The sequence below is a fragment of the Dipteris shenzhenensis genome, chromosome 13 (assembly GCF_047967505.1).
Source record: "Dipteris shenzhenensis isolate YYH24624 ecotype China chromosome 13, Dip_SZ_1.0, whole genome shotgun sequence".
Classification (NCBI taxonomy): domain Eukaryota; kingdom Viridiplantae; phylum Streptophyta; class Polypodiopsida; order Gleicheniales; family Dipteridaceae; genus Dipteris; species Dipteris shenzhenensis.
The window spans coordinates 13,461,554-13,478,401 of NC_141608.1; the positions used below are offsets into that span (position 1 = coordinate 13,461,554).

A 16,848-nucleotide genomic window follows, 5' to 3' on the forward strand; every position below is an offset into this window, starting at 1 on the left:
TCTCTCTCTCTCTCTCTGGCTAATTAGCACAATCTACTGTGACTAATTTTTCCTTCTTTCAATGATGAAAACCTAAAAGGCATGTTTCCATGTGGCTGCATAACATTCATTGTGAATTGGATGTGCAAAATTAGCCAGCATAAATAAAGTCAATCTCTTTCACCAACTATGCATACCAACCTACTTATCCTGGCTGATTCGGAATCATGTGTGAGATTCAAATAAGAATTAGTTTGCCATAAATTAGTCTTGACTAGTGTGTTCTTCTATGTAACCTTCCAAAAGTTGAAAAAGTTTAGACAAGTATTTAACTATGGAGAACCTGCTCTTGTATTGTAGGTGCTTGTACAGCATGACCTCAAAAAAATACCAATGCAATGCCATTTTCAGTTATCTACAGTTCTGGAATCGTACACCAAGATCTAACTTAATTAAGAGCATCATTACACTGCCAAAAGGGTGCATCTTGAGACGCAGAACATAGTCCAAAAGAAAGTTTACATATATTCTAATAAAATTGCTGCAACAACATAAATAGTTTCAAGTGATCGTTATCAGAATTTCACATGATCTGTTCTCTTTTCGACTGATGGCACAGGCAGTAATCTTTTGTATGAAGTGATGCAATTTCAACCTCCATACTTTCCTCAGTATAAGGTACTGGACCCCGCAAGGGAGTGAGAAGCCCCAACACTTTCAAAACGAATCCAGAAGCATCTTCCAGTGCAACTCTCCACCATTCAATCTAATTGTGCCTTCACACAACAGCATAATTGATAATGCTAATCTTGTCGCCATGGACATCAGTTATAAACTACATTTTGGTGTAATCCAGAACACACACCTTACACATTCATACTCGTGCTGCTGTGTGGAATATGTAGTACAGGAAACTAGCTTCCAACAGGCTGTGTAACATTTTTAGCTTTTGCTGCTGCAGTAGCTGCAGCTGCTGCCGCAGCTGCTGCCCCAGCAGCTGCAGCTGCCGCTGGTGTGGATGGAGGAACAGGAGCCGGACTTGTCTGTACTGATGAAGTAAGAGTGGGTTGAGAATCCACCTGAGTAAGCAGGTCATTGATTTGTCTGCCAGTAAGCGTCTCATGTTCCAAAAGAGCCTTAGCCAACGTATGGAGTTCATTTTGATGTGTTGTCAATATGTGCTTCGCATTTTCATATGCTCTTTGCACAAGCTCCCTTACTTCCTTCTCAACAAGAAGCCTAGTCTCTGTGCTCATGCTATTGCCATCATTCATGTAATCATGTGAAACTAAACCAACTGCCTTACTCATGCCAAACTTAGTCACCATCTGACGAGCAAGATCAGTGGCAGATTTGATATCTTGAGAAGCCCCAGAAGTTACCTCACTCTCTCCAAAGATGAGTTCCTCCGCAACGCGCCCTCCCATTGCAACATCTAGACGTGCAAGCATTTGTTTCCGTGAAAGGCTATCCTGGTCTTTGTCTGGAAGCTGTGCAACCATTCCAAGAGACATACCACGAGGAACAATTGTGGCTTTATGAACCGGTAAGGCACCATCTGTGTGGACTGCCACAAGAGCATGTCCACCTTCATGATAAGCTGTAAGACGCCTCGACTCATCTGATATTACTGCAGACTTTCTCTCACTGCCCATCATAATTTTGTCTTTCGCATACTCAAGCTCTGACATTCCAACCGACTTTGCTCCATCCATAGCTGCCTTCAGAGCAGCTACATTTATGAGATTTGCGAGATCGGCGCCAGAAAATCCAGGTGTACCTCGAGCAATTATCATGAGATCAACATCATCCGCTTTCAAGACCTTTAAACAGCATAACTTCAAGTAAGAACTATCCCAAAGCTCTGCTTGAAAAGAGTAGCAATAGATTCTGATAAAGCACTCCCTACCATACTTGCGTAATTCTTCCTATCAAGAATAAGCGTCACAATGCTGCACTAAATGAAATACCAATTCTGACTTCATCCTATAGCAGGAACTACTATTCTTTAAATGAAGACTACAGTGCAGAAGAAATATGGAGATGCTTACCTTAGACATGTGAAATTCTAAGATCTGCCGGCGGCCCTCAACATCTGGGTTTGGAACAACCACATGACGATCAAAGCGTCCAGGGCGTATAAGAGCCTTGTCCAGAGACTCGGGAAAGTTGGTGGCTGCTATAACAATAATCCCTTCATTTTGCTTAAAGCCATCGAGTTCGACCAAGAGTTGATTCAAAGTCATCCTGACATACTGTTGATCTTTAGGGTTCCGACTGCCCCCAATTGCATCAATCTCATCCATGAAAACGATACAAGGAGACCTCTTTTTGGCAGCTGCAAACAGATCACGAACTCTTCTTGCCCCAACGCCCACAAACATCTCCTCAAACTCACTACCACTGCAATAGAAAAAAGGGACTCCCGCCTCACCAGCAATTGCTCGAGCTAGCATAGTTTTCCCAGTACCTGGTGGTCCGACTAGTAAAACGCCCTTTGGCAACTTCCCACCAAGCCATGTAAAGCGCTTCAGACAATAATGCAGCCACTTTACAGTAAGTATTATTGCATCAGAATAAAAGAAACCATCAATAGCTGCAGCATCTTTATACAAACCCAATATGTCTACAGACACAAACCCACCTTTGGATCTCTGAGATAGCAGACAATTTCTTCAAGCTCTGCCTTGGCTTCATCAACACCTTTGACATCACTAAACTTGGTGTTTGATTCCAAGCTCGGTTGCACTTCCTCATTCAATCCAAGACCTGCAGGGTACATAATCGATTTAAAAACGTTACAGCTTTATGAAAAGCTCCATTTCAAGCTGGCAGATGACCTGGGCAGAACACAGGCAGCCTGGCAAATTCGCAGATTGTTAAGGGGCTCACCTTTTCCAATGCCTCTATCCTCAACCAGGGCTCCCAGGCCTGAAACCAATAGGAATGCTAATGCCAAAGTTCGTACAGTGCGCCAAAACTGTTGCTTGAAGCCACCCTCTGCACTGACCACATGAATAGGTGCACCAGCACTCCCAAGAAGACCTTCTTTTGAAGCGCCACCCATGGCACTTAACATTGGATGAGTTGATGCACTTGCAGCTGTAGTGTTGTGATTCTGTTCTCCCACACGCGCTCTAACTCCTGCATTGACAAAAATATATTTAAAAAGAACAAGGACAGGAAAAGGAGAAAAACTTCAGTATAGCTCTTCTCGGCTCCTCCCCTCCCAAAAAGGGATGCACATTGCAAAGCAACCCGACCAGCCAAGCCAGTACTAGAACCCATGTACATATCGATAGCTTGGTAGGAAAGGTCAGCCTTCCCCTCGACAGACTGCAAAACCTGAAACTTAAAGGGAGGCCAATGTACTTACAAGTTCTGAAAAACGTTTCCGTATGATAATTCTAAACACCATGTTAGCCCAGTTCAGAACAAATGATTCCGTAAGTAACATTCACATGTACAGGAAAAGATCCTACATAGCATTTTGCCCTTGCAAGTTTACTTGAAATCGCCACAAGATTTACTTATCAGCATGCCCTGCAGACTGCAGGCCTACTCATTGCTTGATTTACCATAATTCTTTGGAGTGGTGAGCCTTGGCGGTGAGAATCGCATGGGAAATGTTTCTACTTTGAGACCTCTAGCCTCCAGGTCAACCCTTTTTTTTTCTGAGAGAAACAACCATACAAAACAGTCCCCGTGAGGTGTTGATCGAGGAAAAAAGAACTGGTTGTTTTCAGAGAGGTAGTAACCAAGGTCGAGGACTATACATCCGACAAATGCCTCGCTCCATAAGTGCATTGAAGACACCTGCAGGCCAAGCCTTGCAGAAATCCGCCTGCCTCTCAACAGTTGTCCAAGATCCTAACGTCCCACACTCTCATATGGCACGCAAGTAATAGATAATAGTAGGGTGGCTGCCGGGGGCGACCTAGTGGCCTTCCATCACAAAACTGCAGCAAGCAACCCAAATGTTCCAAGCAATGATGTCGGACACTGTCTCCCATAAGCTGTCCCCTGGCGATGGCATTGCGCCTATCGGGAGGGAGGCATTGTGTCCTATGGCTCCACCCGAAAGACCCCAATGATGTCGGACACTGTCTCCCATAAGCTGTCCCCTGGCGATGGCATTGCGCACTATCGGGAGGGAGGCATTGTGTCCTATGGCTCAACCCGAAAGACCCCACTGACACTAGATCCTGTAAATTGAAGAGGCAGATCGATGGAGAAGGCATGAAGAGGCAGATCGATGGAGAAGGCATGAATACTCTCTGCTTGCCACACAGTCATCCCTCAAGTGAAATTCCTGTTCCATCTTCTATGTCCTGGCAATGATCCATAGGGCCACCAACCAAATCCAATCGTCATCCATGTCAAAAGATATTGGCTCCCCCTCTTGCATTGCCCAATCCCCCACCTAAAATATGTCGAGCCTCTCTATCAAAAAATCCTGCTATCACAGACCAAAGGAGTAGCGAAGACTACCAAGAAGTCTGGAGAACTTTGCCTACCTCCTAGGTCACAACCGCAAATCACAAGGATGCATTGCTAGTACTCCCCTTGGCAGAGGGCATCATCGAGAAGGAGGCTCCACCTTACTTATCCTCAAAATCTAGCTTGTTGAAGATGTGGAATGAGGAGAAATTTGCCTCTGGAGGTTTGAGCTGGACGTGACGTTTTCCATATCCCTCTCCCTTGATACAGCTGTTTCCTGGTTGTCGAGCTACTTCCCTTCACAATGCTGAGCTCCCTCCTGGCCCCCAGCACTGTTACCGGCCATTTGACTTCTACGGCACTGGTACCTCCCCGCATGTTGTCCCACCTATTCATGTGCCATCCGAGCCCTTGAGTACTACTGTGATATGGCTCCCCTTGCCTAATGAGCATGTGTTCCTACCTAACACCACTACCGCAATTCCCCCACCCATTGTGGCCACTACCACCAAGCCTCTTACTCCGTCCCCATCCGGCCTCGGCAGCTCGATTGCCGCCCTCTTCAAACGCAAAGCCGTGCTAGCTCACTGTCGCAGTCGACATCCTCGAAGGAGCAGGAATCAGAGACCGAAGTCCAATCAACCAAGGAACAGACAATGGATCCTCCTTCGATGTCTTGAAAGTCCCACTCCCGAGAGCCCCCAATGTCCACATAGCTGGCCAGTGCGCCTAGAACCTGTGGGAATTCCACGAAGCAAATGAGACTTATTGATTCCGGCAAGACCTTGACAGGTTGCGCAATGCCCTGGTTGACATGGCAAGGGGTGCAACGGCTCAGCAGGAGCAGCTTGAGAGCCACGTCGAGCAGTTGTCGAAAGAAGTTGCCTTGCTCTGACGGGCGCAACAAGAACCAAAGCTGAGCACATGGGCATACTTGAGAGCCTAAGCAAGTAGCAGCTAAACTGTTACCAACCCGACTGCACGTGGAAGCTCTTAACCATGCAGATGTGCTCTCAAGGATGTAGGTCCGTACCAACCCGACCAACTCGACAATCCCAATAAACCCCACAAGATTGTCTGAGCTCTTAGAACTTATGACCCAAGAGCTCGACCGACAGAGGCAACAACACATCGACGAGATGCAGCAATTTATGGTGCCCAATTGCAAGCAAATGGCCATCCTTCGCCAAGAACAACGGAAGCCATAAGGTGACGTAGGGAGCGCATCCATCATGCTGCCACAAAGGACGCTCCACATTATCGGCCCCAACACACAACAATCAGAGCATGGTGAAGGAGCCCTAACTGGCAACACAACATCAACGGACAATTAGCTCACAACAAGAGCCCTCTGGAGGGGCAAAGCGCCCATGCATGTGGAACCACCACGAACGAATGTCCTCACCCTCCTCGTTGAGCTGGCCCAAGGCACATCGACAAAGTACCCATGGTCTGTGCTCCTAAAAGAGTAGATTGTGGCCCTCCAACACAATTGGGACGCCTCCAAAGACGAGTTCCGAGCAACAAAGCTCCACTTTGAGCTGGAGAGCAAGGCATGGAACAAGCAGGAGGGGGAATACCCGAAGGAGATGTGGTCCCTGTAGCAACAATTAAGGGCGGTGTAGAGAAGTTGCAGCTAAGGCGAAGAGTCAGAGGACCTTTTTGGCTAAGAAGCTAATAATGGTTGGCTAAGGAGCAGCAATCATGAGTCGTGACAATGGCCTACACTCAAGTGCTTCGCTTTCCCCTACTTTATTTATGCCTTGTGCAAGCATCTTAGTTGGCCACCCTTTCTCAACTCCCAGCACACATTTTCTTACTTCCCAATAATTGTGTCCCCCTAGCATTTTATGAAGCAAGATTGCTAAAAAGTGTGTTTGCACCTAAGAAACTCAAAATAAGGCACTAATTTATATATATTTATTTGGATAGGTTTACCCCCCTCACGTAATTTATCCTCCCCTCCTTTTTGTAATTTATCCTAACCACTAACCACTCCACTTACTAATCCTAACCCTTAGCTCTCTATCTCTAACGCCCACCACCACCACCTTTGCTCTCTTGGTGGGTTGTTACAATAGTAGTGGTTTATTTGCATAGTGGCCCTTTGGTTGCTACCCTAAAAATAATAATAACAAATTGAGCCAGCCTATCAAAACAAGCTCTGAAGCATTCATGAAAAATATTTACAAAACATGGGATATATCAGGAGCACAAAAGTTAGTTCTGATTCCAAACCTGCACATTTCCGTGGGGATCTTGCTCCAACAACAATTGCTCACAGATACTATCTGGTAGAAAATCAAACAGAGCCCGAGATTGAGGCTGAAGCTTGTTCTTCCAGTGACCATCCTCATCAACTACACTACGAGCTAAGATTTCATTCAGCTCTGCTATGAGTACTTGGACCTGCCAGTTTCATATGTTGCAAATTGCATAAGAGAGTAAACTAGCTGTACAAAAAGCAGCATAAACCCGCTTCCACTTCATATTACTCTCGTCTCCAACTTTTGCTACAAAATCAGCGCTTACCTCTGGAATAGAATCAATCAGGCCCTCAGGAATTCTTCACAAACACAACCGACCACCGTACTTCCGACCCATCTGGTACCAACTCCGTCTCTGCTAAAACCTAAGACTCATGGCTAGAAGCGGACCACGGACCAAATGCAGCAAACTTTGGACATGACGACGAAGGCCGATTTGTGGATGGGGTACCAAGAGCTTTATTGGACCCGACCATCCCTACAGATGGATCTGGAGGAAGCCCAATGGCAAGTGTTCCAAAACCAAATCATAGAGGAAGCATGCATTGGCCTTCAGCGCCTCGCTCAACTGGTCGCACAGCCGCAAATACCACCACTCCGTGGTATTAGTCCCTATCACAACTTACACCGTTGCATGCCAACTCGTTGTCCTTTATTTTGGGATTTTCTCCTCTCGCAACGATAGCACAATGTATTTATTTTCTCACGTCAGAGTCGAGCCTTGGATATGGGTGCCCGTTTTTAGTGAACCCACACCCTTAGCTTTCATTGTATCTAGTTTCTTTCAGCCCTGTAGACCCTTCGGTCTTTCGAAGACGTTAATAAAATCTCTTAGAAAGGCTAAATGGATGGAACAGTGGGAGATACTGGCTGCCAATATCCCAGAGGATGGAGGAGAAATTTGAAAAGCTGGTCATGCAGAAAATGCTACAAAAACTATGGTAAGACCAATGGCCGAAAAGGGACTTCTACGAACGAGAAATCAAATGGACAGATGTGAAATGCAGGATTGTCTCAGGGAGGACATATATTATAATCGTACAAACAGCATTCAATCTGTGAAGTAAGAACCACCTCTCATGAACCACCAGGAATGTAAGACTTTGTAAAATTTGTTCCATAGGGGGGACCAAAAATGAGAAACATATGTTCCTCCATTGCCGAGTGATTGCACACATTGTGGAAATACAGCAGCAATGCCACCAGCTTGAAAAATCTGCTGGGGATGCCGGCCCAGCAGCTACATAAAGGAAATTCTGGAAAACCCGCAACAATGGGCACGGGCATAGGAGTTAGCTAAATATGTGCTTGCAGCACAGCATAGCAACGGTATATAAAGTTTCTCATTTTCACGAACTACAACTCTCTCTCTCTCTCTCTCTCTCTCTCTCTCTCTCTCTCTGTTTTTTGGAGGTGAAGGGCAAGCTCAGCTGTGCCGAGCGTCAGCACCAAAGAAGAAGGCTAATGAAGAAACAGTTCTAATCTCTGCAGTCAAGCTACACCTGCCTCTGAAAACAAGGGCATTTTGTCTCTCACATATGAGCACTTAAGCACAAAAGATGAGAAAAGATAGCTGATAGAAAGAATTATAAAAAATAAGCATTACTACAAATAGAAAGAATTTATAGAAATATATGAGCAGATGGCAACTTGGAGGCAATTTGAATGTTGCTAATGTGGCAAGAAACACATATCTAGAGAAATCCCAAACTCATCCTCTATTAGATCAACTAATTAATTCTTCTCAATTGGCTTCACCCTGGAGGCAATTTTAAACTCATGATAGTCACCCACAAGGTAGAAAACCATAGACTCGATGCAAGCAGGACTAGCTAATGTGACATCCCTTCCGCAAGTCAGATAGTCACCCACAAGAAGCCATACACCCACCTGAAGTCATCAATGCTGAGCAGCATCTTTCTCTTCTGCCTCCATCTCCTCTCTTTTCAATTGCAAATCTCTTATGTATCAAGTTGTCAACTATAAACTCCATCACGCATAGCAAGGACTAGCTACAATGACATCCCCACTGACCTCATCGGCACCCAACAGTCGGTGTAGACCATAGTATAAACATATGCTCTCACACATACAAATCTACAGAGTCACACATACTGGAGAATCCATTTATACAAAGGTCTTCGTACTGAGTTTATGTCGGCACTCCAGAGGTGAAGTGTCACATGCACCCCTGCACTTGGGTGCAAGGTGACACACTGGCTACATCAACAAGTGCATTATAGTTCCCAGATAGGAGATTTTGTCGTATGCTGTGATCCCTTTGTGAGCCCTTGTCCAGAGATTGTCCAGGGACAGTCAGGCACAAGCTACGTAGGTCAGTCTCTCAGCCTAAGGTCAAGTCAGTAGTCAGTTCTTGTTCACTAGTACCCACTGGAGAACAGTAGGTTAAGTGTTTCCATCTTATAGTTTAGGTCTTAGCCTAGGTTAGGAGTCCCTTTAGGTTCCCCTAAGGCTGGACAGGTAAGCAGGGAAGGCTGCCCAAAAACTCCCCTGGCAAATGAGCCAGGGAGGGCTTTTTATAGGCTGGTTGTAGGCCAGCCAGTCTGTAAGACAGACTGAGTCGGTCTGTTTACAGACTGGGTTGGCTCAGTCCAGCCCTATAAAAGGGCCCCTTGGCTGCCCTGTTTTCTCATTCGGTTTGCTCCTGCCTTCAGTCCTCCTACAGCTCCACTTCAGCATCCTGTGCAGCCCCTGAGATCCTTAGATCTGGCCCTGCTCTAGCCTCAGTCCCTTTGGCCATTCGGAGGTTTGGACCAGCAAATGGAGAGAGGTTTGGACACTATTTCCTCAGCTTTCTCAGCTCTCTTTTACAGTTTACACAGCTCACTCTCAGCCCTATATTTCAGTCATCTCTCAGTTCTCTCATAGGATCTATCACTTCTAGTCTCTCACTCACGCAGTAACCTTGCATTCCGGTAGACAGCACAAGCCTCTTCCTTGCCTTGCAGAAGCATCCTACATCGTTAGTGTGGACAGCATCAAGGTCTCAATATTGGTCGGCATTGTCTCTCTGGTCCTTGGGTCTGCTATACGTGTGCACAGTGAGCTCTTCAGAAGCGCGTTCCGTGCTCTCTCGAAGAGTGTTCTTTGTATTTCTTAGTTCTCCAAGTATAAAGCAAATTCTCCCCTGATTGGGGAAGGGAGCCCTTAGTAGGTACAAGGACCCAATCGGTTGTCGACTCTACTCTCTCTCTCTACCCTCATCTCCTTTCTCTCTCTATGGTAAACAACGTTCATTCCTCACTAAAGGTTTAAAGAAGGTCTTGCTGTGTGAATCACGATCAAATAACCGTTGCATGTTACATTGGTATCAGAGCTTCGGTCTGTATCCAGCTTGACTACCGCGAGTGTATGGTTGTGTTGAGATCCACACAATCAAGCGCCATGGAAGGGTCAGGAAAAGATTTCAACCGCAAAGACTTTAAAGACTACCAATAAGATAGGCTTCCGCCAAATGCTCAAGAAGTGATGGCGAACCTTCTAGAGCAGAATCGAGTCCTACTGCAGTAACTCGAAGAACATTCATCCCAGCTGGAAGAAAACATAAGACAGCTAGACCAGACAAAACGACGTCTGGAGGAAAAAGAAGCACAAAAGCCGCTAGAATAAAGAGAAACCACATATTTTGAAAAACTGCTCTTGATGATGCGTGAGGAACGCAAAAATGAGGAGGCACTGTGACGTGCAGAGCTCGCCCAGGCAGAGAGGCAACAAAAGCTAGACCGAGAGGCGATGCTTCTCCAACACAAACAGATGTTAGCCGCTATGCAGGCAAGTTTGAGCACAGCAGCCATCTCCACCACAGCTTCGTCATTGACAAAGGTAACACGACTCACTCAGTCCACTCCAAATTTTGTTAAGTATGATGGTAAGTGTGACCATTCAGCAATTTTACAGTTTATTCATCAATTTGTAGCTCATTTTCTGTTAGCACGGATTCACGATGAGCAAGATAAAGTCCACCTTGCAGCCCCTCATCTTACAAGTGAGGCGGTGACTTGGTGGCAGCATTGGGACAGTGGGGTGCACCTTGGTGCCTCACGAGCTTACAGTGGACGGGTTCACGCCCGGCTTGCGCACTCACATCACGCAGAAGGCCATCCAGTTCACTTTTTCAGTTCAGAAGGCCATGTTTACACGGAATTTTATATTGACTCCTTTGATGGGGTGCGACATGATCCTCGTGATTTAGTGGTTCCATGAGCATGTTCTGACGCCTGATTGGCGGCAGGACATCTTTACGATTGTGGAAGGTTTACCTGAGCCCGCCGTGATACGTGGTGATCGAAGCATACCAGGGATTCCATTAATCTCTCATATTCAAGCAGGTCGCACCGTCCGCAAGGGTGCCATGTGTGCACTGTTGGGGTAAAGGCACATTGCCAACCCTTCATTAAAAGATAGGACACTTATGACTGTCTTAAGACAGTCTCATCTGAGGTGGGAGAAGTGATCAGTACAGTCAGTACAGCAGTGTTTACAGCAGTGTTTGTGGTTTGTCAGATGATTATGCACTGTTGAGCACTTGTTGAGCAGCTGCAGCAGTCTGAAATTACTGTTTTTTATGCCTCTTTGAGCACAGTACAGTGTGTCAGAAGGTACAGTATTTGCAGGGTCATTTACTGTTTTGCTGCAGATTTTCCTGACAGTAAAAACAGCACCATTGAGAGTGCTTCTGGCTCTTGAATAGAGCAGGTTTTTTCTGAGAAATCAGAGTTTTTTATTCAGTCTTTTTTTACTTCCAGGGAGTCAGGTACTTTCCTTATCTGATATGGCATCAGGGGGAAGTGATTCTTCGATTCTGAACATGAAGAAACTGGAAGGAGCACACAACTATGCATTATGGGCAGAACAGTGCTTGAATGTACTTCTGTTAAAGAAGATTGCTAAGCCCATAAGGGTGAAGGGTGTCAAGCCATCTGACATGGCAGCTGATGACTGGGAAGAGCTTGATTTGTCTGCGAGGGCAGCTATCATGCTCACTATTTCAGACACTCTTGTGTTCAATGTTCAGGCTGAAAAGACCTCTTATGGTCTATGGCAAAGACTAGAAGAATTGTATGCCCAAAAGAGCTCAGCCAGTAAGGTTTATTGGCTGAAGAAGCTGGTCGATCTTCGCATGAAGGAAGGTACAGCTATGACCTCACACTTGAGTGAGTTCAATGCCATCTTTACACAGCTGATTGCACAGGGGTTGAATCTTGATGAGGAGTTCAAGGCTACTTTCTTGTTGTGTACCCTCCCTAAGAGTTGGGACACTTTCAAGACCACCCTGTCTAATTCAAATGTCACTCTTATATATGCTGATGTAGAGAGCTCTCTCCTTTTGGAGGAGATGAGCAGGAAGAATAATGCGGGCAGCAAGTCTTCAAATGCTTTGCAGGTACAAGATAGAGGCAGGACTCAGCAGAAGGGGAGATCTGCTAGTAAGTCCAAATCCCGCAGTCAGTCCCGTGGCAAAAAGGACATTGAATGCTTTTATTGTGGCAAGAAGGGACATGTGAAGTCTAAGTGCTTCAAGTTCATACGGGATCAGAAAGCCAAGAAGGCTGAAACAAAGGATGCAGGAAATGCAAGCAAAGGCAAAGGCAAGGCCAAGGCAGATGACTTGGATGCAGTGAATGTTGCAGCAGAGGACAGTGACAGTGACATACATGATGTTTTATGCTCTTCTGCTGTAATAGCACATGCTTTGGTTATAGATGGCCATGACATGCACACTTGGCTCTTGGATTCAGGTGCCTCTTTTCATGTTACTCCTCATAGGGAGTGGTTTACTTCCTACACAGGTACTCATGGAGTTGTTCATCTTGGGAACAACTATGCATGTCAGATTGCAGGGATTGGCAGTATACAGATAGTATTTCCTGATGGACGGTCATTTATGCTTGATGGTGTTCGCCATGTGCCGCAAATCAAGAAAAATATGATTAGCACTGGCTTATTGGATGACAGTGGTTACCACACCACATTTGGGGATTCCAAATGGGTGATTACTGATGGCCAGACTGTAGTGGCTGAGGGTTTTAAGAGTGATACCTTGTACCCTCTTTATGTTTCCAGTGTGGGTAATCATGTTGTTGCCATAACCGAGCTGCCAAAGGTTTCATTGTGCAAGAACTGTCACGTTTGGGTTATCTGCCGCCTCTTTCTTTTTCAGATTTGCCTACTTGTGATCATTGCATATTTGGCAAGCATTCTGTGACTCCTCATAAGAGGAGAACTCCCCAGAATAGAGCACCACTTGATCTAGTGCACACTGATTTGTGTGAGATGCCACAGTTATCACTAGGGGGTGCAAAATATTTTATTACTTTCATTGATGATGCCACACGCAAAGTGTGGGTCTATTTCTTGAAGCATAAGGGCGATGCCTTAGATGCTTTCAAGAAGTTTGTCGCTCAGGTTGAGGATCGGACAGGTCGTAGGCTGAAATGCCTCAGATCCGATAATGGGGGTGAGTATGTGTCACATGCTTTTGTGCAGTTTTGTGAAGCTAAGGGCATTAAACAGGAACTCACAGCCCCTCATAATGCATCTCAAAATGGTGCAAGTGAGCGGATGAATCGAACTATTCAGGAGAAGGTTCGATGTATGTTGTCTTATGCTGCATTACCCCATGGCTTTTGGGTAGAAGCCGTGCAAACAGCAGTTCACATTATTAACAGGTCGCCAAACAAGGCTTTGGAGTTGAAAGTGCCAGAGGAGGTGTGGTCTGGCAAGCCACCTTCATATAAGCACTTACGTGTATTTGGCTGCGAGTGCTTTGCTCATGTACGCAAAGAACTGCGCACCAAACTGGATCCAAAGTCTATCAGATGCATCTTTATGGGTTATGGTGACGAAGGTGAAATGGGGTACAGATTATGGGATCCCGTTAAACGGAAGATTATACGCAGCAATGATGTCATCTTTAAAGAGGATAGTGTACACAAGGAACCCGTGCAACCTGTGGAATACAGGAGGGTTATTTATGATGATGTTGGACAGCAAAGAATGCCCATTTATATGCAGCAGCAGCCTGCTGCAGATCACCCTGTTCAAGGGGGTATACAGGCTGAAAATCAGCCAGATAATTTTCCCAATGATGCACCACTGGATATGCCAGCAGATGGGGCTGTAGAACAGCCAGATATGGTGGTACAGCCACCCGTCATGCATGAAGAACAGGCTGGACAGCAGCCTAATCCGGAACATTTTGTTAGGAGGAGCACCCGTGCACAACGGCCTCCTGCCAGGTTTGTTCCAGGAGCCAATAATGTGGCTGATTTCATCATGCTGACAGATTGTGGTGAGCCTTCCAGCTTCAAGGAAGCTATGGGAAGAACGGAGAAAAAGAAGTGGGAGAAAGCCATGCAGTCAGAAATGGACTCCCTACTTCAGAATGATACATGGGACTTGGTGCAGTTACCTCCAGGCAGAAAAGTTTTGCCATGCAAGTGGGTTTACAAAGTCAAAGTGGATTCAAATGCTTTACCAAGGTATAAGGCCAGATTGGTTGCCAAGGGATTTAAGCAGGAGAAGGGCATTGACTTTGATGAGATCTTTTCCCCTGTAGTCAAGATGACTACTTTGAGAGCAGTGTTAGCTCTTGTTGCTCATGACGACATGGATTTATGTCAGATGGATGTGAAGACAGCCTTTCTTCACAGAGATCTCCATGATGAGATCTATATGAGTCAGCCAGACGGATATGCTGTTAAAGGGAAAGAGCAGCTTGTGTGTAAGCTCAAGAGGAGCTTGTATGGACTCAAGCAGGCGCCAAGGGAATGGTACAAGAAGTTTGATGCCTTCATGCAGTCCCAAGGGTATCATCGGTGTGAGACCGATCATTGCTTGTACACCAAACGGGCAAAGGATGGCAGTTTGATGCTACTCATTCTATATGTGGATGACATGCTTATTGCCAGTAAATCTCAGCATGAGATTAGTGCTTTGAAGAAACAACTGCATAAGTCTTTTGATATGAAAGACTTGGGTGATGCAAATCATATTCTTGGCATGCGGATTACTCGTGACAGGTCCAAGGGACTTTTGTTTCTGTCACAGAAAGAGTACATTGACAAAGTACTGCAGAGGTTTAAAATGGAGGGGGGGAAGTCTATTAGTACCCCATTGCCTCCACATTTAAAACTCAGCAGTAAGGACAGCCCCAAATCAGATTATGATAAGGCTGAAATGGCCAAGGTTCCGTATGCATCTGCAGTTGGATCTTTGATGTATGCCATGGTTGCCACTCGTCCGGATATTGCTTTTGCGGTGGGAGTCATCAGCAGGAATATGGCAAATCCAGGCAAGCGGCACTGGGAAGCAGTGAAAGGTGTCTTGAGGTATCTCAAGGGTACCAAAGACTTGTGCATATGTTATGGTGGGCAGGATGCATTGGTGCATGGTTTTACAGATTCAGACTATGCAGGGAATGCAGATAACCGGAAGTCTACTACCGGTTACATTTTCACATTTGCAGGAGGTGCTATATCATGGGTGTCTCGGTTGCAGAAATGCGTTGCACTGTCAACCACTGAAGCTGAATATGTTGCAGCCACTGAGGCCTGCAAGGAAGCAATATGGCTTACTCGGCTGGTGGGAGATTTGGGCATTACAGGAGATATGCCAGTTTTGCATTGTGATAGTCAAAGTGCTATCATGTTGGCAAAGAATCCGGTCTTTCATCAAAAGACCAAGCACATAGAAGTGAAATATCATTTCATCAGGGAGGTACTGGAAGACAAGCGACTTGAGCTTGTGAAAGTGCATACTGATGATAATCCTGCAGATTTGCTCACTAAGAGCTTGCCTACAGGGCGGTTTGCACATTGCCGCCACATCATGGGATTAGGATGAGACCATTCTTATTTTATGGTCTTGTATACAGTAACTGTATATTGCTGTAATTTTTATTCCTTTCTCCCCTTTAGGCACATTGGCCTTTAGGTGGGAGGTTGTTGGGGTAAAGGCACATTGCCAACCCTTCATTAAAAGATAGGACACTTATGACTGTCTTAAGACAGTCATAGGGTAAACCTAATCCTAATAAAACACAACTGAGTTTGTGGTGTGGCTCATCATTTTTCACACCCGCATCTTGAGTGTCTTTCTCTCACTCTCACACTCTTGCTCTTCTTCCCCCTTCACTCCCTTTCATGCACTTCTCTATGTCCAGTGCCAGATCACTGCAGTTCAAGCTGCTCCTCCAATGGGGCAAGCAATGGTGGATCTCCTCGAAGAGTTCAAAGACATCATGCTCCGGGACGATCTGCCACCCCAGCTACCTCCCAACCGACTGAAAGACCATCGCATCGATCTCCTTCCGAACTCGACACCTCCAAGTAAGTTCTCTTATCGACTTTCAAAGTCTATGGAGGGGAAGTTAGGGAGATCCGATCCTTTGTGGGTTTGTGTCAAGCATACAGCTCGCACATGGAGGGTTTCTTAATATACGCAGCCCCTCTTACAAATTTACTCAAGGGGGTAAAGACACGCAGACAAAAAGTTCAAGTCACAAGCAAAGCTTTGCAGGCCTTCCACGACTTGCAACGGTTGGCCACGACAGCACCAGTTATGAAGATCGCCTCTTGGAATGTTCCATTTCTGGTAATCACAGACGCTAGCAATGTCGCCATAGCGGCAGTTTTACAGCAAGAAGATAGGCCGTGGCATACTACAGCAGAAAGCTTAACGATGCCGAAAAGAACTATTCAGTGTATGATAGAGAGCTCCTCGGTGTCATCCAGGCATTAAAACATTGGAAGCATTTCCTGTACGGACGGACTTTCACGGTGAAGACAGATCACCAAGCCCTTAAGTGGCTTCAGACAATGCCTAGTACGCAATGGAGTGATCGACAGCAGCGGTGGAGTCAGATATTCCAGCCGTTTAATGATCGAGTACGTTCCCGGCAAAAACAACCCCGTTGCAAACGCTCTCAGTCGGAAAGATTCCATCTAGACCATTGAGCAGGCCATTGTGCTCGAAATCAAAGGAAAGGATCTTGATAGCATGAAGGCACAGTACACGGAGTCAACAGAGTTTGGCATGCAGTTCCAGTTAGCCACGATGCTTGCTCCAGGCCATTACTCATTAGAGGACGGTTGGCTTTTCTATAAGAAAAGGTTATGTGTACTCAAAGACAAACGACAGT

At 45.8% G+C, this 16,848-nt stretch overlaps 1 protein-coding gene across 1 annotated transcript in view; it reads right to left on the reverse strand.

Moving 5' to 3' along the window:
• Positions 1-346: 346 nt before the first annotated feature.
• FTSH4 (FTSH protease 4) overlaps positions 347-16,848 on the reverse strand; it is a 44,050-nt gene continuing 27,548 nt past the window's right edge. Inside the window, exons 7-10 of the mRNA XM_087383331.1 lie at positions 2,872-3,123; positions 2,624-2,748; positions 2,031-2,507; positions 347-1,802 (exon numbers count right to left, since the gene is read on the reverse strand). Coding sequence (XP_087239457.1) covers positions 894-1,802; positions 2,031-2,507; positions 2,624-2,748; positions 2,872-3,123 — 1,763 coding nt within the window. The 3' untranslated portion in view covers positions 347-893. The remainder of the gene's footprint in view (positions 1,803-2,030; positions 2,508-2,623; positions 2,749-2,871; positions 3,124-16,848) is intronic.